Raw genomic sequence first — 21,596 nt, 5'->3', positions numbered from 1 at the left:
CATCATGGCACATCTACACAAGTATTTGGTTTTTGTTTTGCGGTGTGGATTTTACATGCAAATAGTGAACTTGTTTCCTTATAGAAAAAGGACTCTGGGCTGTCGGACGACAAGAGGGAGAAGTGCTTTTGAAGGGTGAACCTGAAGGTCACAAGTGAGCAGGATTCAGACTGAAAGCCCCACAGTATGTCCTTGTTTTTGCATGTAAGTTGCTAAATACTGTAAAATTACACAATACAGTTGCATTTATTGCCTGTTAAAATGGGATGTTTGTTACTGAGTCCTCACTTTCAAAAAAAAAAAAAAAACTCTACTTTTTTGGGTTTCTTTGAATCCCAGCCGCACGTTGGACTTTAAAAAGTGTTTGCAATCTGTTCCAATTGACCTTGTCAGGCTTATGCCATTGGTAAAAGAGGCCTTTTGGCCCAAAATGAATCCGTTTTAAACATTAACTTGGTGTTAACAGGACATGTTTCTGTTTCCGATTGAGATAAAAACATTGGCCAATCAAATGGACTGAATCCCTTCATAAACAGGAAGCAGAGAAAGTAGGGGGAAAAAAAGTTCATTGTTTGCAAGATCAGGTGGTTCAATCCAGTCAGATGTACAGAAAATGAATTTCATGAATTCTAAAGGAAGCGTTTTCTGTTTTAACATGTTTGGTCCAGTTGAACTTTGCTTTTAATCAGGACCTGAATGACTGAGAATCTACACCGACATTTTAAAGAGATTTCTTATGTTTTCATTTTTTTTATTTATCTGATAAAGGGCCATTTAAATGTTTTGTGAAATCAGGCATATTCACACACAAGGGATATGTTTTAAAACCTTAGACATGGTAGTTAGCCCTAAGAGTATTTGTTGTAATGTGGGTAAAGCCCATGTGATGCCGACGTTGCCTTTTGGCTTTTTTCTGCTCCCAGGTAAAAAAAAAGAAAACACTGGCAACCCAGTGAAAGTGTGTGTAAGCAGTGAAGGGGAAAAATAGCTTTGACATGGAGATTAAGCTCCGCATTGTTAGAAGACATTGTCTCACAGGAATGAGGGACGAGGGACAGGGCTTTGGGGGGTGGACAGGGCTGCATGCGGGACAGACGACAGAGAGGGAAGAGATATTTTTTCAGGAGCGCTCACAGGGGGTGACATAATGGAGCATAACTCTAGGGTGGGAGGGGGGGTTAGTGTTTCCTTGAGAAAAAGATGGACTTGCTTTCACAAAGGCGAGTGACAGGAGGGAAATGTGGGTCTGAAGTTGGGGGTGTTTTGACCCACAAAAAAGACTGGCATGCAAACAGCATGGCTACTCAGCATTTAATAAACACAAGATGACCTCTGCACACCCATGAAAACAAACATTGCAGACACACAAACACCATCTGTGCTCATTTTACCTTCAGTATTTCAGCAGAAACATCAAATTATACCCTAAAGATGGCTTGTTTTAGAACATTCTTAGAGAGATTTAAAAAAAAAAAAATTTACTCTTCAAACACACCTAGAAATGTTTTCCGTATCCTTACGGGAAACAATCCCATCCATTGTTTAGCGACCTGGAAACTTTTTTTATTTTTTATCTTGACAGGAGGGCTTATCTGTTGTGGAGCCACCAACTGTCTGCATGGTTGAAGTTTACAGAAAGTTGCTTCTGCTTAAGCAAAGTGTATGAACTTCCAAGTCGGAAATTCTACACCGTCTTTGAGTCTTCTTCTTTTGTCTTTGTCTTTGCAAACAACAAATGTGGAAAATTAAATTATGGTTAATTGATTTTCTACAGATTGTTTTTTTAATTTTTCTATCAAGGCTTTTGTGGTTCTAATCTATAACTGTAAATCTGCGATGACATCACTTCTAGCTTTGGATTTGGCTGATCCATTGACTCTTTATACGAACTGAATCGAGTGAGTGGGACGTCCGTCACCCATACAGTATGACTAACTTCTAGCTTAAACCAAATTATGTCAATTCAGTTGTCATTTTTTCTCAATATGGACGCTGCCATGCTGGAGCCCGACAACGTCAGTAGGCACTTATTGACCTGACTTGGTATGAGTCAACATTTTTCCTGCAAATCAGGAGTGAGCTTGTTGGAAGGCCACACCCCCCACCACTTGAAAGTGGCCTCAGGGAAACTGTCAAATGTTTCAAACGTTTGACACGAGGCATGTGATTGCCCAGTTTAAACTCGAATAACTTGCACTTCAGAAAAAGTATGAGAAAGGCTGTTTAATTCTCATTAGAAGCCAAAGGATACTTCCAGGTCTGTCTTAAAATGGAGCAACCAGAAGGGGAAGGGGGTAGTTATTGAGACATACCCAAAAATGAAAACTGTAGAAAGATGTTATTAATCTCAGATGTTAAATCTAAAAAAAAAAACAAGTGTGTGAGCCCCAGAAATCTGTATAAATTCAGTTTAAAGTTGACATTGGGGTTCAATGGGACCTGACTTTACTGAACTGACCGGACCTAAATTACAACATTTAACCACAAACAAGTGGTTAAATGGAAAAAAGCATAAAAGTTCAAGTTTGCCTCCTTCTGCTTCTAATTAAGCAACATCCAGTTCTTAAATTTGAAGCCAGAAGTAATCGATGTTGCAGTTTCTCAAATGACCTCTAGTGGGTGGTTTCAGAAGAATTTCACTCGTGTTCTTTGCTGTTGGAGGATTTTGAGATAGAACCAACCTTTTATACCTTGGACTTTTAAATTGAAGCTAATTTAAAAATAAAAGTAGAGCGAGGCATATTTTTTTGAGCAACCACTAGAAGCTTGTCACACAAACAAATTGGTCCTCATTTACTTCCATGTACAATTCAAAACAACAACTTTGCAACAAAAATAAACAGAAAATCTTGATCATCCCTTTTGAGGCCATATTTCAAATTCGAAAGATCTCTACAGAGAATGTGTTTTTGTCTTTTCTTTTTTTAAACATTATGTTGTTCTTTTTAAACAGATGTTAAGTTTCTTTGAGGTCACATCCAGCCAAGATAGTAACAGTCACCAAGCTAAAAAATTACTTGTGGATCATATGACCTCACCTTCTGTCCATATGTCTAACAGTTATTATTTTGACCTGAAGCTGAGCTACGAACCTGCTGCACAGCTGTGCACATAGTTACCCAAATATAGAAGTGATAATGTCCACTGGCTAATTATTTATTTTTGGCATGGCAGCACACATTTATAACACACACAAAAAAAAAAAAAAAAAAAAAATCCACTAAAGCTGTAATCTATCTGTTTTGATAAATACGTTCTTAGAATATTGGGTCTTAGTCTTGAAATTTTCAGTCAAGAATAAAAATGTGATAAACTTTACTAACCAGACTAGTGTTTGTGCAAAATGAGAGGTTACTTTTGCAGCCTCAGATACCATGAAAATGACCTTAACCTTTGGTTTTATTGTGTGGTACAGAAAGTTCCTACAATCTGGAGCCAAATTCTCTCTTTTTAACGCGGTAATGTTGTGAAACCATATTTTAATGACCCTAGCCATACCTAATTACTTCTGTCAGTTTTATTTAAAAAAAAAAGTTTTAATTGGAGAGCCAAACAAGTCATATCAAAATAATGGGGGATTTTCATGCATCTTAAATCACAAGTATATAATGTCTAACTTTATTTAAACAATCAAACAAACAAACACCCAAACTCCCAACCTTGTTTGCAACCCATTAAAAAAACACAGTCCGACACCGCCACACGCGCTAGAATAACATCCAACCTGATATCAACAGGCTGGCAGTTTGTGCTGTGTACTTCTCAAAAGTTCTTTGACATCAGTGAGCACAACCAGAATGAATCAATTTGTTAGGCGCTCTTGATTGTGAGGCACACTGTTGTTTTTTTTTGTTAAATAAAATAAGGGCTTTTAAATGTGCCCCTAGGTGCAGAACATATGGTAAACTCTTAAATAAAAAATAATAATAAAAAAAGAGAATACTCAATTTCTTGAAATGTAATTTTTTTAAAAATAATTTTATAAAGTTTCCTCTAACTTTTTTTGTGTTTGTAAATGGTTGGTGTCCAAACCGGTGCGGCACGTCTGTTGCCAGCTCCCAATGTCATGATGGTTTCACACACCACAGTTACTTATTAGATAACAGTGGGCTCTGTCCACTCCATGGGAGGTGGCAGAAAGTAAAACTTTTCACCACAAAAAGCAGATATGTCAGAAAGTGAGGTTACTTTGGAGCAAAACACATCCAACCTGCTCCCTCCTCCACCCTCTGTCCCGCCCGACTCAACACATTCAGCACAAACTTTAAAAAAAATAAATAAAAAAACAGAGACACAAAAGACAGAAAGATAATGGAAGTGGTGAGAAGGCAAAACGCTGAGTTTGAAGAATGCCATTTTCTGTTTACAATGAAGGCGGGCAAAGAGAGAGTGTCAGAAAAAAAGTGTCAGGGTGGCCTGACTCTACCCCCCTCTTCTTCTCTTGATGGCCCCCCAGGCCATCGCAGAAGGGCAAACACTCACATCCTTTAAGAATGGTTCAGCCGGAATGGTCACAGCTCGGCAAATTTTCTAGAGAATGGCGCCCAGTGTGCACGATCGACAAAAATGTACAAACCATCGGTGGGTCGGCCTCAAATCCTTCATTTGAAACGAACAAATCTCCAGATTATTGCAGAGAAAACCCCCTTTTTGATCATCTGGATCAGAATGAACTCAAACTATTGTAATCAGTTTTGTTTTGAGGTTTGCAATCCAAGAACCTACGTGTAGATAATTAAAGACGATGTCATAAGCGGGTACATACTGCATCCCCACCGTCTCGAGACACACTTTAGGACCGTCAACGTTCATTTCAATCAGTATCGACAATCTGTTGCTGGTGATAGCGTTGCTTTGCCAAATTGGCTGTGTGACTTGTTGTGCAGCTAATTGACAAGACGGGCGAGCGGCAGGTTGGCCGCTAATTGATTCTCACTGAGACGGCGGGGTTGAGATGTCATCCGAGCCTCTTAAGGAAGGAGTCTCCAGGCTCTTGCTGGAATAACGCAGCGCAAACTGAAGAGAGTGGAAGTTGGCAGGAAACTGGGGAGCAAGAACGCGCTGAAGGAGCCAGTGAGCGTCTAATTAATTCCCCTCCAGTCTTAACGAGGTCTTAATTACTCCGACTGACTCTCTCAAGGCGAGACATGGGGCAGCCTGCGCGTCTCGTGCTCTCGTGTGATTGTCTGGTCAGAAGGCAAGAGGTTTCGGCGAGCAATTAAGATTCTTGTGTATGTGTGCACCCGAAAACAGTTGTCAACCCACTTCCCACACCAGGGGGATGAGGCTATTGTGAATAAGAGGCTCATCTTTAAGAACCAGTTTCCCATAGACAAAGTCCATTCAAGTCCAATTAGGGGAAACCATTCAGGGTCCTAATTCCCTTACAGTGAATCTCCCTGATCCTTCTAACACATGCTACTTATTGTTCCCAGGAAAGGAGGGTTTGGATATGCGGTAATGGCAGGGGCGAGGGCGGGAGAAAGGGAGACACTGACCCGGATTTTGGAAATATGGTAATGATGAGGGTAATGAATGTGGTGGGACAAAGCGACAGGGGGATGTAGACATAAAGACGTACAGCAACAGGGCGCTCTCTGTCTCCCCGCCTTGAAAAGAACAGCCTCGCTCATCATAAACAGGATTAGCAGCGATTCCTTTTTTTTAAATTTTTAATAAATAATAAGGTCGGCAGAATTCCTCCCACTCATCAATATGCTGGATTAACTGGAATTAGGGACTCAATTATAACAAACAAATATTATAAACCACCATTTGCATAAACTATGAATTAAAAAGGGGCCAAAATGTTGCACAGGGATGCTGTAAAAAGCCAAATACAACCTTTAACTTACTATTATTATTATAGGAAATAAAGTCAATCACAATGGCTTTATGTATAGTAAATTATTGAACTACTAAATAAAGCTTTTTTTTATGAAAAACAGAGTTTAAATCTTTGGTGTAATTCATGTACGTAAAGAGCGAGCTTCCTAAGTTTTATTAAAAGTTTTTAATCCTAACTTTTCTTTTTTACTTTTAAATTTCAAAATGAGAAAGCAAAAAAATAAGTTTTTGATCAATTACCATTGAAACAAACAAAAAAAACAAGTTTTTCAAATCAAAATCCCCAGCAGCAAATTCCTCTAGAAGGATCTTTCCAATGTGGCAGTTTCCAAAGCAGCAGCAGCGGCGCCGCCGCTGTCCATCTGCAGAGAGCGGCGTGGCCGGCCAAAGTGCTGCACGCATCTCCTAATCTAAATCCACATTTGTCAAAATGAGAGGGACTAATTGAACATCAGTTTGAGGATAAACCCAGAGAAAGGAAACAAGATTAATTGGAAAAGCTAATATCAATCTCCAGCAGATGAACTCAACCTGAGCTTGCACATTAACTCATTAGTCCATTTATTTATTTGCAGAGGTAGACCAAGCAGAAATATTTAGATAATTAAAGTATATCCTAAGATGATTATACTTTATCAATGGCTGCACACGTTAAATCATTTCTATTTCTTGCTTTGAGGGGAAAAAAAAAACGCACTTTATCTGATAGGGCTTCAACATACAGCTGCAAACATCTGCATTTGAGATAACTATGGAGCATAGTTCATATTTTAACTTATAAATCAAGCAAAATATATGAAAATATTTTTCATTTTTGACTTTTGAACACTAACTGTGGTTCAAACTAAATTTTAGGTAAATAATAATGAAAATGTTTCTCCTAAAAATAACATAATTTGAAGTACTTAGTCAAAATACAAAATATTTAAATCTAAATCCTAATTAAGCAGCTGTAAAGTTTAAATACTCTATTAAAACGACAAATCAGACTTATTCTTTTACTGTGGGCCATCATAGCAACCTTGTGTTTGCCTAGCAACCTCGTGTCCCAGCGACCGTTGTTGCTATGGCAGCCCATGAGGATGTGGCATCGCCACGAGGAAGTGGTCAACGCAGATATGAGCCAAAGGGCAGCTGGTGTGTGTGTGTGTGTTTGTGTGTGTTGCTGTTCATTTGAAAACAGCGTCTCGGATCTGTCGAGTAGCCGTATGCTCCTTTGCAAAACCGGTAGCAGCTTGTAAACATAAAACAATCAGGGCCTTTGTTTTAAAGCTGTTGTCATGTTTATCCCTCCTCCCCACCTACCCTCCTCTAATTATTATTCAGAGAAAATGCATATTAATAGTTTCATTTGTGAATAACCCAATGATTCTTGTATTTTCTTTTTTACTCATTTTATTTCAAAAATGAAGGTTTAAACTCATGTATCTGTTAAAATGAAAGTTCAGCTTCGTAGTTGATGAGAGTGAAAGCATCACTGTGTGTGTGTGTTCTGGGTGAGTGGAGCACAAAGGTTCAGGTCGTGTTGGGGGAGGGGGGTTCTTTACAGTATTTGTATGCGCGAGAGGGAAAGTGGGAGTCACCCCTCCCAGAACACACCCCAACCTGGGGCCGATTAAGGCCAGAAACTCTAATTATGCTCCAAAAAAAACGTGACAGACTGAAGCACCCATCTGCGCTGCAGGGTCCACACACAAACACCACCGCACACACAAAAGCAGTCAAGCAACAAAATCGATTCCTCGCTGACGACGCTCAAAAGTTAGACTGGTGCGACACGGGCAGTGAAAGTTGACCACAAAATGGTCAATAAAATCCCAGCTGGAAGAAATGCGTACCTGTTTGAGCATTTCATCCCATCTGTCACTTTAGGTGCTTTTTTTTAGGTCGTTTTTGTCTAATAACCACAAGTTACCTTTGTGGAACTTTTGGTTTTAAAAGGTAACATGATTCCAACACACAGCAGGGCAGGTTGAAGTGCAATTCCAGAGAAAAGCAACCTTGCGCTGATATGCAACACTTTTTTAGTAGTGAAGTGAAATCAGCAGGTTCGGTGGCGAAGAAATGCAGCTTTGCGCCGTCATGCAACACTTACGTGATCGCGTAAAAGGTCAAAGAATGGCAGTATGTCAACGTATTTTGGTGTCACCATTGACATGTTCGATGTTAAAAGGAAGAGATGAGGCTAATTGGAGGCCGATCAACTGTGGTCATGTTTGCTCAATGTAGCCTCAATTGTAATTTGTTTTTAGCTTTCAGTCGTTCCAATCTGGGTATGAATTACTCAAACTCTTGTCTTTTCTAAAATGGGTAGTAGGCAGGAGAAATAAACAATCTGTTTATCAAACTTTTACATTTGAACACATATGAAACGGTGACGTTTTCCAAGACATTAGATCTAAACGCGAGATATATTAAAATTTATTTAGGAGCTTGCCACATTGATCTGGTTCTACTTCCTCTCAGGTTTTCAAGCTTGTCTTTATTAAAATGTACAAGTGTTGCTCCATTGTAGCATAAGCCAATTATAACTATTGCATGTGTTTTAGATGCTTGTCTTTTGTGTCTGTAGGCGTAACATTTTATCAACCGTTGGACACATTTGGAGCCATTCCTGAATGGACACAAAAAAACGATAAGATCGATAAAGTAAATAACTGGGTAGATTTTTGTGTGGTTACTAGGTGTTGCCTTTGTTTAAATTACATTTTTCTGCTCCATTTTTTTTGATGCCCCTAAAATTGTGCAATTGTACAATTGCATTTTATCATCCTCATCTGCTAACCTTCTTTCCCCAAATAAAACAATGTCCTGTATTTTTTATGGCTATACATTTCCAAACTTGACTCTGACGAATACATTTTTTTCTTCTTCTCAAAAGCCAAAGAATATAAACAAACTGAGAGACTCTCATCAAACTACCAGAAAACAAAAATTTGAAGAGACCAAAAACACAAATATATATATAACAGGACGATGTAAAAGAGATCTGTTGCATTTACCACATTGTACTGTATTAAAATTGGTCAAAAGTATAAAACCTGTACAATACCTTCAATATTTGTTTCCCATTTGACTAAAAAAAAGAACCAAAACATATCTTTTTAGGGTTGGTAAAGGAAACATGAGTGCAAGTTGAACATTTTGACACCACTTATTGCTTTATTGTACCATAAACACTATAGTATATATGTAAAGATGAATAAAATGGCCAAAAGGAGAAGGATTAAAAACAAAAGAAAAGCTTACCTTTACATCAGAAAAGAACATCTTGAGCATGTTGGAGGAAGGATAGCGAGTGTAGAAGAACATCAGCTTGGCTTTCTTCAGATGGTTTGGAGACAAGCCTTCCTGAATCTGAAGGAAACCTTGTCAAGGATTATAAAAAAAAAAAAAAAAAAACAGTGGATGTATTTGGTAAAAGTGATCAGATCAAGTTAGTTTACGTTGCTATCACGTGCAGAACGGTGTGTGGTAGGTGACAGTGAAGCTGTGTTGATGCACTGCGTCAACAATCACAGTCGTTACATACCTTATCAACAGTGCCTGCAAACGGTTGGCATTTAAGAACCACATTTAGCCCACCGTGGTATGAAAATGCAATGCCGGCCCACCCCCAGTGGATCTCTTTACAAAGCTTATTGCAACCTTTTGTTGAGACCTGAAGAACATCCACTTTGCCCTACTTTTCTCCATACTCAGATGTGATATTTTACCTGTTTATCACAAGACCTTTTAGTGAATTTAATGCGCAACATCTCAGGTTTGGCAACACTTTACAAATCTTTCCAGAAAGAGCAGAGTTATTAGCTCTAGGGACCTTACAAGTGTCACCATCCCACAGCAAAAAAAAAAAGCTGAAAATGAAGGACGGACAATAAGCAGAAGCAGGTTTTTGTGGGTGTGCCACTTCACACCCCAAAAGCAAGCACCTGCTGGCTTTCTAAAAAAAAAAAAAATTTTTTTTAATCAGATCCCACAATGGCTGCTGTAGTCCCTGCTTTGGCTCTTCCACCATCGCCTCAACCAAAATAATAATTGAGGAGGCCTCAGATGCAGGGGCGCCAAGAGTGTGTGTCCAGCAGCGTGTGTGTGTGACAACAGCTGTGCCCCACCACGCTGCCATTTCCCCACCACATTAACAGCCCTATAATCTATCAGAGAAGATGAGGCAATCAATGGAGCCCCCTGCAAGGTCAATTAGCACACGCCAAATACATACACACACACACAGAAAGAAAACCCCAGTGGCCATGTTTGGTTGCAAAGAGGGAAAGAGTAGAATGAGCAATTGGGTGTGAAGAAAATAAACGTTCGGCTTCTTTACGACTGTTTATATTTTCTTTTTTGTGCCGCGTAAGTAAGGGATGATGGCCGAAGAATTGTGTATTATCAGAAAATGAACGCATGCTGTGGAAGCCTGAACCCTCGGGCGCGAAGTCAGTGAATATCTGATAATGCAATCCGTTTTTAGTACTTTATTCCTGTTATTTTTTTGGTTTGGATTGGGGTTTTTTCCGCAAAAAACAGACCATTTGTTTAGTGGTTCTCACATTAACATGACAACGCGCTGCTTAGCCGGCACTGCAGCGGCAAAGGAGAGCGATATATATATACTGATCGTAACGATACGGAGAGAAAGTTCACCTTTTACCGCTTGTTTTTGTCCAGATGATGAAGCAAAGGTTTGTTTTAAAGAAGCCAGCGCAATGATACAGAACTTTTAAGCTATGAGACCGGAAATGCTTTTTTAGGTGTCTATTATCCCTGTGGATTATCACTTTTTTAATCCACATCCAACAGCCAATCAGAATCGAGTTTACCCGGACCATGGTATAAATAAAGTAAATTATTGTAATTTGAAACTATTTGTCGCTCCGGAATAGGTGCCAAAAAAAGCATAATAAAGAAGACATTTTGTCTTTTGAAAGGCAAACTATAATAACGGAATAAATAACAATATTGGCAGAATATATGCCATTTTAACCCCCCCCCCCACTAAGCTATGTAGAAAACTGCAACTTATACTCTGAAAAAGTAATTACGATTTATATCTTATATCTTTTTGAAAATGTAATAATGCCAAAGCATTTTTTTCTCAAGCCAAAGCAGCTTCTCGTGATCCATTATTCATTTAGCATCAGATACTTTAGGTCACCGGAAAACAACATCAGTGCTTAGTTAACATTAATACCAACCTGTCACCATCTGTGCGTGTGTGTGTTTGTCGATTGAACCGAACCTTGTGTTCAGACTTTTGGACTCTGTTTTCAGCAGAAAATCAAAGCGCACAAACGCCACGACGTCGAGTGATACGACAAACGGCGCTGAAGTCTGTAAAGAAACAATGCAACCCTTTTTCTTCCTTCCTCCCTGTTAGGTCTCCGCTCCTCCTAATGCATATCTGTCAGAGCGCCTGTGAATGTGGTGTGCAGAGCTCACTGTATCAGCTGTAACTTGACCTTGTTACCAGGTGTGTGCGTGTGTCCACTGCATGTATGTGTGTGTGGAAGGGGAGGATTGGGACGAAAAGAGGGGGTGGAGGGATAAATTCATAAATGAATGGAGGACATCTGCTCAGCTCAATACAAAGGATTAAAGATACACAGACCTGAGTGTTTGTGTGCGTTAGAGAGAGAGAAGGGAGCCTTTCAGGTGAATTATGATCCGTGGAAAAACATCTTAAACTGGGTGCAAGGCTTTCTTGAAGTCCAAACACCCACAGGATTTCAGTTGCAGCACAATTTCCTAAGGTTAAATGAATACGGACAGAAAAAAGTGGGACATACTTTGAAAAAGCATTTTTAGTATTTCTTTAGCTATCTTTCTGTGTCGGTGTGTCACCACATGTCATATTTAGAAAGATATTGGAGCACAGCATTTCTATTTAATGGTTCCTGATTTTATAAGTGAAGAAACTTGACCTGAAACTCAAGAGCCGGAAAAAGACTCATAAAGAAAGACTTAGGATTGAACTCAACTAAGAATGCACTTTTATTTATGTTTTTTGGCCTTCAGTTCAATGCAGTTCAATACAATTGACAAATCTTACCATTATTTAAATTTGCTTTTAAGGTCCTTGAATTACTGACTGAAGTATTTCATATAAAACAGTTGGAAATGGATCCACTTTTTGTACTATTATTCTGTAGCATTTTGTAGGTTAACAAAAAACTACTCTATTGTGAGAATTGTGCGTATTGTAGTACCAAATGTGAGACATGGAATGTCCCCCCCCATTTCAAATCTTTCCTGAGATTTTCTGAGAATTAAAATTGAATTTCCATAAAGTGATGAGAGGATTAAAAAAAAACCAATATATTACGGAGATTATTTAAATAATCCCAACGGTATTAACCAAAGTTAGGTCATTAAGCCTGTTTTCTATCCAAACAAAAGGTTATGAATGTATATAATTTTAAAATGTAAGTGGTGATGGAACGCTGTATTTCTATTTGCTTTTAAATGCACGATTTGGGTGGGTGGTGACTATCTTTGAAATACTAATGTCCACTTTCAAAGATTTTTCTTTTGCCACATTCGATGAAAGGAGGGCTTTTGGAATGAAACGGCTCCCAGGATCAAGAGATTTGTCAAATACTTCTTGTTTTTTTTAATTAAAGCAACACCTAAATTAGCTTTGAAGATGACACTGTGATCAAATCCCCATCACAGCTGCAAGGAGTCCCTGTTTGTTGGCTTCAAAGTCTTATTTTTTCTTTTCACTTTGTTGTTTCGAGTGTGCGCGTTTGTGCAAGGGCCATGTTTGCGCGCACGGGGTGAGTCACGGTGCAGAGGCCGGGAGAAGCCCTCTCCATATGAAAGGTTAGGAACGAAAAAGATAAACAGCTACCTGCAGACACCTGTCTGCATGCGTACGCCATGAAAGGGAGCGAGCGTCGGTGTGTGCGCGCAAAACACACACAGCTGCCGAGCAACCGAGAGTGAAGGCCAACAAATGAAAGTGAGCGCTTAAAAAAAAAAAAAAACGGGAGGAGGGCTGACACCGGGAAGCTGGAAATGTAAAGGTAAAACTGTCGATATATGTCGATGATATGATGCTCCTCTTCTGTTTAAAAAAGTGCCATCATTGAAGCCAAACATTGGTCTGCTCCTCCAGTGCACTCTTTGAAATATGATTAGCTTTGAGCTCCTGTGAATAAGGTCTTACCTCACATACACTGTACACACACACACACACACCCCCACACACATACAGGGAAAAAGTGAAATATGATTTGCTTTGAGCGTGTATGTACAAAGTCTTTGTGATGAAAGAGGAACCTAACAGCACAAGAGCGTCTCAGACAGGGGGACCTGTGTGTGTGTGCGTATGTTAAAGAGGGAGTTCAGTAGCCTTTCTCAGCACCTTTAAACACCACAACCTGCTGCACCGACTTAAAAGAGCTGAAGAGAGCCGTGTGCGACCTGTTTAATCTTCCCCCTCTTTGCAAGACCCCGAGTGCCCTTTTCATCTTGCACACTCACCGAGGAAACAAGAGGCTCAAAACAGGGGCAGATTAATGCAAATTAATTGATATTAAAGACTTTGTGTCACTTTGCCTTCTGCTGCTGCTGTGCATTCAATTATATAAAAAATGTGACTCTTGCGGTATCAGTTTGCACAATATTACGCACAAATAGTATTTTTACCCTGTTTTAGTGGTGTGTATTTTATGTTACGCATGTTTATCTAGAATTTTCCCCAATATTGTTAGTTTTTTTTTACAGTATTTTGTCAACAGTTTACATACATTTTTATAAGTAAGTTTTCGTAGAATGTATGTACTTTATAGACTCTGTTTTGAAGTTGTCACAGATCTTATGGATAGCTTTTTTCTTCGTTGTCAGTTTTTATAGACTCCGTTTTCAGGTTTTCGTAGATTTTATATACTTTTTTTGAAACAGTTTTCGTAAACTTTTTCAGTTTTTTTCAGATTTATTGACTTTGTTGAAAGTTTTCCCAGACTTCTTTGAAGCTTTTTTTCAGATTTTTCAAAGCTTTTTTGTAGACTTTGCAGACATTTTTCGTATACTTTATAGACTTTGTTGATTGGATTTTGTGTACTTTATCATAGTTTTTATAGCTTTTAAACTTTTTTGACAGTTTTCGCAGACTTCATTTTAAGTTTTTTTTCCCAGATTTAATAGACTTTTAGACAGTTTTTGTAGACTTTATTTTAAAGTTTTTTTCCAATTTTATAGACAGTTTTTGAAGGCTTCTTTACAAAGTTTTCTAATTTTATAGATTTTGTTGAAAGTATTTTTAGACTATGTTTTAAAGTTTATATAGATTTGTAGACAGTTTTTGTAGACTTTGTTATATAGCTTTTGTAGATTTTGAAAACTTTAAAAGGGAGATTGAGGATTTAATTTTTAAACGTAGGTTAACTGTGATCGCAAATCAAAACTTAGGGCTGGAGTTGAAGCTTTTGAGCACTCAAAGTTTAAAGAGAACCTCCATACTGGAGCACACATGTAGGTGAAGGATACGGTGCTACCCGAGTAGGGCGAGATGTCGGCCATGTCTTGCAGGTCTCCGCACTCAGACTTGATCAGAGACAGCGACAGGCTCTCTGACCCATGCTGGTTTGGAGAGCTCTGTCTGTGGTGATGGTGACCCATGTGGCCCCCTCCCAAAGATGCCATTTTGGTTCGTAGGCTGACAGCTTCCCGGGTTATGTCCATGGAATCAGGGGAGGATTGATGGTGGTCTTTGGGCCCTGAGGGGTAGCCCCCCCCATGTGACCCCAAGGGGTTCTGAAAAGGGTAACCCATGAGAGGAAGGGGGAATGGGTGTCGAAACGATGGAGGGCTAAACCCAAGTGAAGCTGTGAGGGGAGACGGGTGAAGGGAGGGGTGGTGAGGAGGCGGCGGAGGAGGAAGAGAGTGGTTGGTGTTCTCCGGACCGTTCTTGCGCACCACCAACGGCAGGGCCTCCGTTTGGTCGTTAGGGGTGGGGACACCACTCAGTCTGCCGCCAAGACCCCCAAAAGAATCTAACGGACTTGGTACAATTACGTCCCCGAAGCAGTGCAGCCGTTGGTTGGAGTGATAATTGGGGGTGGGGCTGCCATCGCCATTCAGATTGAGTCCCAGGGTGCCACCTCCGAAACGTGAGTCTGGGGTAAGAGGGGGCAGCGGTCCAAACGGCGGCGGACAGGAAGAAGACGAGTTGGAGGAAGAAGAGGGTGCGGCCGGCGTGCTACTGTGGCAGCCGTGATGATGAGTGGCTGTCTGCTTCGGCGAGGAGAAACCCTTCACGACAGTGTCGACGACCTGCGACACGGCACAGTTCAGCTCCTGCTTTAGGGTCTCGGCCAACTGTCTTCCTCCTCCTCCCCCTGCAGCTGCTCTCCTCTTCATTCCTCTTTCACCGTTTCTCTCCTCTTCTCCCCTACTGTCTGCGTCCTCCTCCAAGTCTCCATCTATCAAGGCCTGCTCACGGAGGAGAGCTCGGGCTCGGTCCAGGAACAGACCTGGGTCCAGGTCAGACAGGTCGTCGTGGCCGTGCCTTCCTCTGTCTCTGTGCCTCTCCTCCAGACCGTCAGACCGAATGCTGTCCTCTGACAAGTTCCCATCTTCTTCTCTTTCCCCTCCCCGCTCAGGCTCTCTGCCCTCTCCATTGTCCTCCTCTTCTTCCGTCTCTGAGTCGTAGATCTGGTAAAACTTCTCCTGAAGTTGCCGCAACTGTTTCTGTACAAAGGAGGGACAATATTTAGACCCCAATACAAATGTGTAGGTTGTTTAGTACTAAAAATATACCCGAATGATGCATTAAAGATCCTAAAAGTATAATCAGAATGTATCTTTTTAGTCAATTTGGATCCATATCATCCAAACAAAACCACTTGCTTCATTTTGAGACTACAACAGTTCTGTCATTGTACCTGCTACCAACCTGCATGTCTTCTAGTTGGAGTTTGAGCTGCCTCCTCTCCTCTTGTCTCTGCTCCTGCCTGGAGCACACCAGCTGGGTGAAGCTGTGTTGCTGCTGAGGCAGGCGCTGCTTTCTCTTATTCTCCCTGTACACCTCCCCAACACCCACCACACCGCCCCGTGACCCCGGGGAGCTCAGGAGGGAAGAGGGGCAGTCGTTGTGGTTGCTGGCATTATGGCCGCCGCCGCTGTCGCCCCTCTCACCCCTGTCGCCCCTGTGTCCGTTTTCACTCTCGCGGAGGTTGTCCTGGTCGCCTCCGCTGCTCCGGACCAGCGGCGAGTGGCTCATGCCGCGGATGATGTTTTCCACTCTGGCTCGCTTGGCACGGAGGTGTTCATCGGACAGACGGTCCAAGTCGAACGTGGATAGAGAAAGCGTCTGGGAGGAGGTGTGGGAGTTGTGGTTCGAATTGGGCTGCGGCCTCCCAAATGAGGACGATGTTGGAGGAGGAAGATGATGTCCTGGAGACAGGCAGTCTGATGGGCTGTCTTGGTCACGGGAGGAGTTGCTGCAGGCATCCTCATTGTGGATTTCAGAGCCTCCACTGGACAGAGCTCCACTTCCCTGCAATGAAAACCCAAGAAGCTCCAATTTAACAAACAATTAACGAGTTAAATCAAAATTTGAAATGATCTGGTTGAGTACTTAAGAGCTGTAGCTAATTTAAGTGGTTAATGACTGGCATGGCCTCTCAGTTTTCACTAAAATAATTACTGAAACCAAAAAAACTGCTAAGGATCAAACAAGTTTCATCAAGACACGAAAGTGCAGGTTTCACCTGGAAGCCCGAGTCGCTCCCTCCATTCTTCCCCATGCTACTTTTTAACAGCTGGGAGATGATTGTAGCGCCGGAAAAAGGCATGATGGCGTCCTCGTAAGAGTTGGCCCTCTTTAGCAGCTTCCTCAGAACATTGGACTTCTCTCCATCCCCATTGGTGCTACCATGGCCGTGGCCGATCAGTGAGCAGTCTCCGTCCTGATCGGAGCAGTGCGTCGGGTTCATCCTGTCTAGAAGGGTCTCCCTTGCGCGGGTGAATATCACACTCCCCACAGTCCTTTTCACCCCAATGTCCACGCGTCGGCGCTTGGTTTGTCTTGCTAGTAGGAGAGTGGCGTTGTCATGATCAGGCATCACGCAGGGCAGCTAAACCGACATGACCAGGGGTCCTGACAAACACAGGAGATACCTGGTCAGAAGCAAACACAAAAAATAGCCATCAAGTCATCATCTGACTTTCAGCAACGACAAGCTTTGACTGAAAATATGTTATGTATTTTTCGGAGTATAAGTCCCGGTAAGAAAGTTAACATGGGCTGTTTTCTAACCGGCCCTTGAAAATAGCTGGAAAATAGCATTCAATCAGGTATATAGCACTAATACTGTGCTTTTTAGAGTAGAAGTCTTTGTATTTTGTATAGTTTGCCTGAGTTACGGCTTATACTCGCATGCATAATAAAAAATTACAAAAATTACAAAAAGAGAAACAACCACTAGAGGGCACAGTAGTTGTGTATATCAGTATTTGCTACTGACAGCGGCACAGAAGAAGTAGTCTCACACATTCTTACGCTGGACTTGGCAGAATTGTTTCAAAGCGCTAATATATTGGATTCCTCCTATATGTGTCATGAAGCTAAATACGTAGTATTGCAGTAGTGAAGCATGCATAAATAGGGTCTGTTTTTTTTTTAAATCTATTCTGTTATTAATTTGCCTTTCAAAATAAAATGTCAATTTTTGCTCCCGTATTTTGTTAAATACATTTTGACTTGTATGGTTTTTTTCTTCTTTATTATGCATTATGCAAATTATGCATGCTGCAACTATAGTCCAAAAAATAAAAATGTATTAAACAACGAAAAAACATTTATCATCCCAACAAGGCTTCCTGCAAACACATATAAACATGTCTTATTCTGAAGGAGCATCAACACATTCTTAAACTCTTAGGAACAAAAAACAAAAACTACAAAAAAAGAAAATCAAGAAGAGATTCTCGATTCTCACAGAGAAGTAACACCTGCGCATAATAACCACAGTAATTTCCCATTTCCTCTGTGGCCCCTGAGGGGTAACCTTGATTACTACATCTAGTGAGGTGATGGGAAGTGTCAGTTGGGTGGAACTTATTGTCAGGAGCGTTTCTCCCTGCCCCGGTTCGAAAATTAGTTCCCCCTATCCTTAATGTTACCCCTTCCTGGAAATTCTTTTGCCCCTAAATTCTGAATATTTCTTCATGTTAACACTTCCCAATAAATGTACCAAGCCTAGTGTTAAGACTTTCTTTAACCCTTGTGCCATCCTATGACCCACCCTTACATTGATGTGTTCTCCCTACCATGACAAAGGTGGATAAAGGTGAAGAGGATTTCATGTAATCCATGGACACCAGTGAACATCACAAATCATTAAAGATAAAAGGATCAGCGCACTGTCTAGTGGGTCTAGATGACCCAACTGCCAACGTTAAAGTGCCTAGGATAGTACAAGGGTTAAGGGGTTCTCATTGACTTACAAAGTGTCTTCCAACAAGCACCACTTCAGAATTACCCCCTGGGGCTTTTTGGTAGCATTATTTTTGCATTAGTAACCGGACTCTGTCGGACCGTATCGTATCACTTTCATCATGGCAGAAGTCCGAACTATCTCAAGACACTTTTTAGATCAATCCTGAGCTGCGATTATGATAGTAGACAACCTTTCTCTTTTTATTCAATTTTTTCCATATGTATATTTCTATTTCATTTTGAAACACTTTTAGGTTCAACAGATCCTTTTCTGCAAATGCAACAATAAATCTAGTAATCAGTTGAAATTATTCCAATATTTCTTAATGCTAAGTCCGCACACTTTTCCCCTGAGACGTACTTGTTTCCAGATCTTTTCTTTCTACATTTTAAAGAAAATTCTTACTTTGATTCAGCAAATGTAGGGTTTTTATAAACTATGACAACACAAGTGCATGTAACTCCTCTTCCTCAACCACAAAACTCTAGAAAGGTCAACTTCTTAGGCTTTAATTCTCTTCTTTTTAATCCTATTGGTAAAATTTATCATTTTTAGTCATAATCCATTTTCTCATTCATGCATTAAATGCATGGTGGTGCAGTGGTGAAGTCCATGGGGGACCTGTAACAGAACACAAATGGGGGACCTTTCTGTGTGGAGTTTGCATGTTCTCCCTGTGCATGTCTGGGTTTTCTCTCCGGGGACTCCGGCTTCCTCCCACCGTCCAAAAACATGCTCTATGGGTTAACTGGTTACTCTAAATTGTCCTAGGTGTGAATGTGAGTGTGCATGGGTGTGTGAGTGTGGCCCTGCGACAGACTGGTGAACTGTCCCCCGCCTTCGCCCACGAGAGGCCGGGATAGGCTCCGGCAGCCCCGTGACCCCGAAAGGGACAAAACCGGTTTAGCAGACGAATGAATGAGCTAAAGGTCTATGAAGACACTTTTATTACAAATGTAAAACATCCTATCCCCCTGACTAAACTAATCAACACAATAATCAGACACTCCAAGCATGTTGTTTTAAAAAAACTCAGCTAAACTGTAAAAATCTTTAGGAGTTCCAGCAGCCGCCTCACTGTTGTTTTTTTTTGTGTTCTTATTCAAAGTATTTTAAACTAAAAACTATTTAAAGAGAAAGACTTGGATCACATCATTTCCATTCATGCGCTTACTTGTCCTCTCACACACACACCCAAGGCAGCGTTTTCCACGTAACTTGTTTTTTGCATCTGTTTTGCAAGAGACTTAAAGATCCAGAGTAGGGAAATAGTTCACAAGTTAGTCTTTCAACAGTTTTGCAGAATGATACAGGCAAAGCTGCTTTTGAATTGTGAAGAGCGCCTTTAATAGGATTTTTGGTGTTGGAAATTCTGTGTTTTTCAGAAAAAAAAAGAAAATCTGACCATTAGCACAGAGACAGTGACCCACATACACACAGCCTGTTTTCATGCATGCATGCACACATTACTCTATTTTTTTCTGTCTTTTGCATTACAGGCGATTAAACATGCAGAGTTCCGATCAGTGAGGTCCAGAAAAAAAAAAGGACCTTTATTCCCAACTTCTGGAGTTTGTGATTTAATCCATCTAAGAATGTGTTTGATTTTGATTTTCCAGAGAAACTAAATTAGACAGAGAGTTAAAAGCTGAAACACTCTAGTTTAAGGTTTAGCAATGAAAGATGATGTGAAAGTGTGGTTTTTATATGAAAACTGAAAGTTTTGTTTTTAAAGAGCCGGAATAACTTTTGGCTGCTGTTGAGCCCTGAAATGGGAAGTACCTGTTTTTAACCTGTAATGCTATAAAATGATGGCAAGAGTGAGGTATGTATGAGGCGGAATGAACTTCCTTTTAATATTAGTAATAAAACGAATCCATTTGATATCACTTTAACTGTTTTATCAACTTGAATGCAACTTGAATAAATATAAACTAATTTAACTCTAAATGACTTAAAAGGATTTCGATTAATTTGAATTTGAATTTAAATGATGGTATATAAAAGGATGGAATTGGGTTGGAGTGCGCTCTGCGCGCAGCGCGGTCCAGAGGCGCACAGAAAGCGCTGTAACTTTCACGCAGCTCGAGATGCGTTTGCCACTTCAAAACAATTAGTAAACGCATTGACACGCAGCTACACCTACTTGCGTGGACTTAAAAAAACCCTAGGCTTTCAATTATTTTTGGCAAAAACGCACAACCTTGTTTATAAAGTAAGATATTTAAATAAGTATAAACTTTTATTGGTTTCCAGCCTACAACTTTATACTGGCGCAGCAAAATCTGAACTCTTGGCAAAGATGCTCCAAAAAAACAACAAAACAAGAAAAGAATAAACGGTCTGGATACGCGTCCACGTCGTAGAGCCGGTGGAAGTTGAGCCCGACCAAATCCACACAAAGCCCTCGCGCAAACGTGACAAGGACAAACGGAAGCAGTAAGGGACTACTTACTTTCCCTCCCGAGCGCTCCTCCAAGTCTGTCCGTCGACGGGGAAAGGAGAGACTCAGATCCGCGCCTGCCTTTGAGATCAATGCCGTGAATTCGCACGGCAAAGTGGAGACGTCGGCGTGCGTGTGCGCGCGAGTGGATGGCGCGGGAGGGAGAGGGGCGCTCATAGAGAGAGTAAATGACACACGGAGAAGGGCGCCGCTCTTCTCCCGGGACGAGAAGTGTTTCGTATCGAGTGCACCCGCCTCCGTCCGGCACTCCGAGCTCAACGCGCGTCTCTCTTTCTCGCTGGACGGACAAGTAGAAGAAACAAGTAGAGACGCCCGTGAAGGATACGTGAAGACGCTGCGTCATCGGCCTGGGGAGTGAGGTAACGGCTCCACCCGACCAATAAGGAGGACGCGCGGACGGTTGGATTTTATTTATAAGGGAGCAAAGCCGGGAGTGCGCACGGCCAGAGCGGAGGAGCGAGGAACAAGGAGGGTAACGTGAAAGCCGGCTCCGCCACAACCTCCAAACCATCACTGAAGCTGCAGAATAAGTTGATTGTTCGAGGATCACCGATGGCCCAGTTTTTGATTAAATTGGATTCACGACGCAAAGGACGTTTGTGACCAATTATGTTCCAAAAAGCGCACAGACCTCAATGTGTTACTTATAGAATTTTCTTCCGATAAATATTTGTAACTTTATCTAATGTGTTCAGCTGAAGTCCCTATTGTTGCAATAAAAGTGTTTAGTCAAACAAACTTTCTGATGTCCGTGCGTAAAAGCTGACGAGTAAAGACACGTTTCATTTTCTTTTAAGGATAAGCGATTATAAAGTTTTATTCAAATGTAGTAGATA

The 21,596-nt window shown here is 41.0% G+C and overlaps 1 protein-coding gene across 4 annotated transcripts in view; it reads right to left on the bottom strand.

The window, feature by feature from the left end:
- Positions 1 to 21,138, bottom strand: part of prox1b (prospero-related homeobox protein 1b) — a 40,903-nt gene extending 19,765 nt beyond the window's left edge. The window contains exons 1-6 of one of the 4 annotated variants that reach the window (XM_023961339.1): positions 20,752 to 21,138; positions 16,566 to 16,974; positions 15,749 to 16,351; positions 14,341 to 15,543; positions 9,097 to 9,204; positions 7,880 to 8,923 (exon numbers count right to left, since the gene is read on the bottom strand). In XM_023961339.1, coding sequence (XP_023817107.1) covers positions 8,864 to 8,923; positions 9,097 to 9,204; positions 14,341 to 15,543; positions 15,749 to 16,351; positions 16,566 to 16,919 — 2,328 coding nt within the window. In that variant the 5' untranslated portion in view covers positions 16,920 to 16,974; positions 20,752 to 21,138 and the 3' untranslated portion in view covers positions 7,880 to 8,863. 4 annotated transcript variants of the gene reach the window in all.
- Positions 21,139 to 21,596: the final 458 nt, after the last annotated feature.

Source organism: Oryzias latipes, chromosome 2, assembly GCF_002234675.1.
Source record: "Oryzias latipes chromosome 2, ASM223467v1".
Classification (NCBI taxonomy): domain Eukaryota; kingdom Metazoa; phylum Chordata; class Actinopteri; order Beloniformes; family Adrianichthyidae; genus Oryzias; species Oryzias latipes.
Note: the sequence above shows the minus strand (reverse complement) of the source record. Positions and strands in the feature narration are given on the sequence as shown.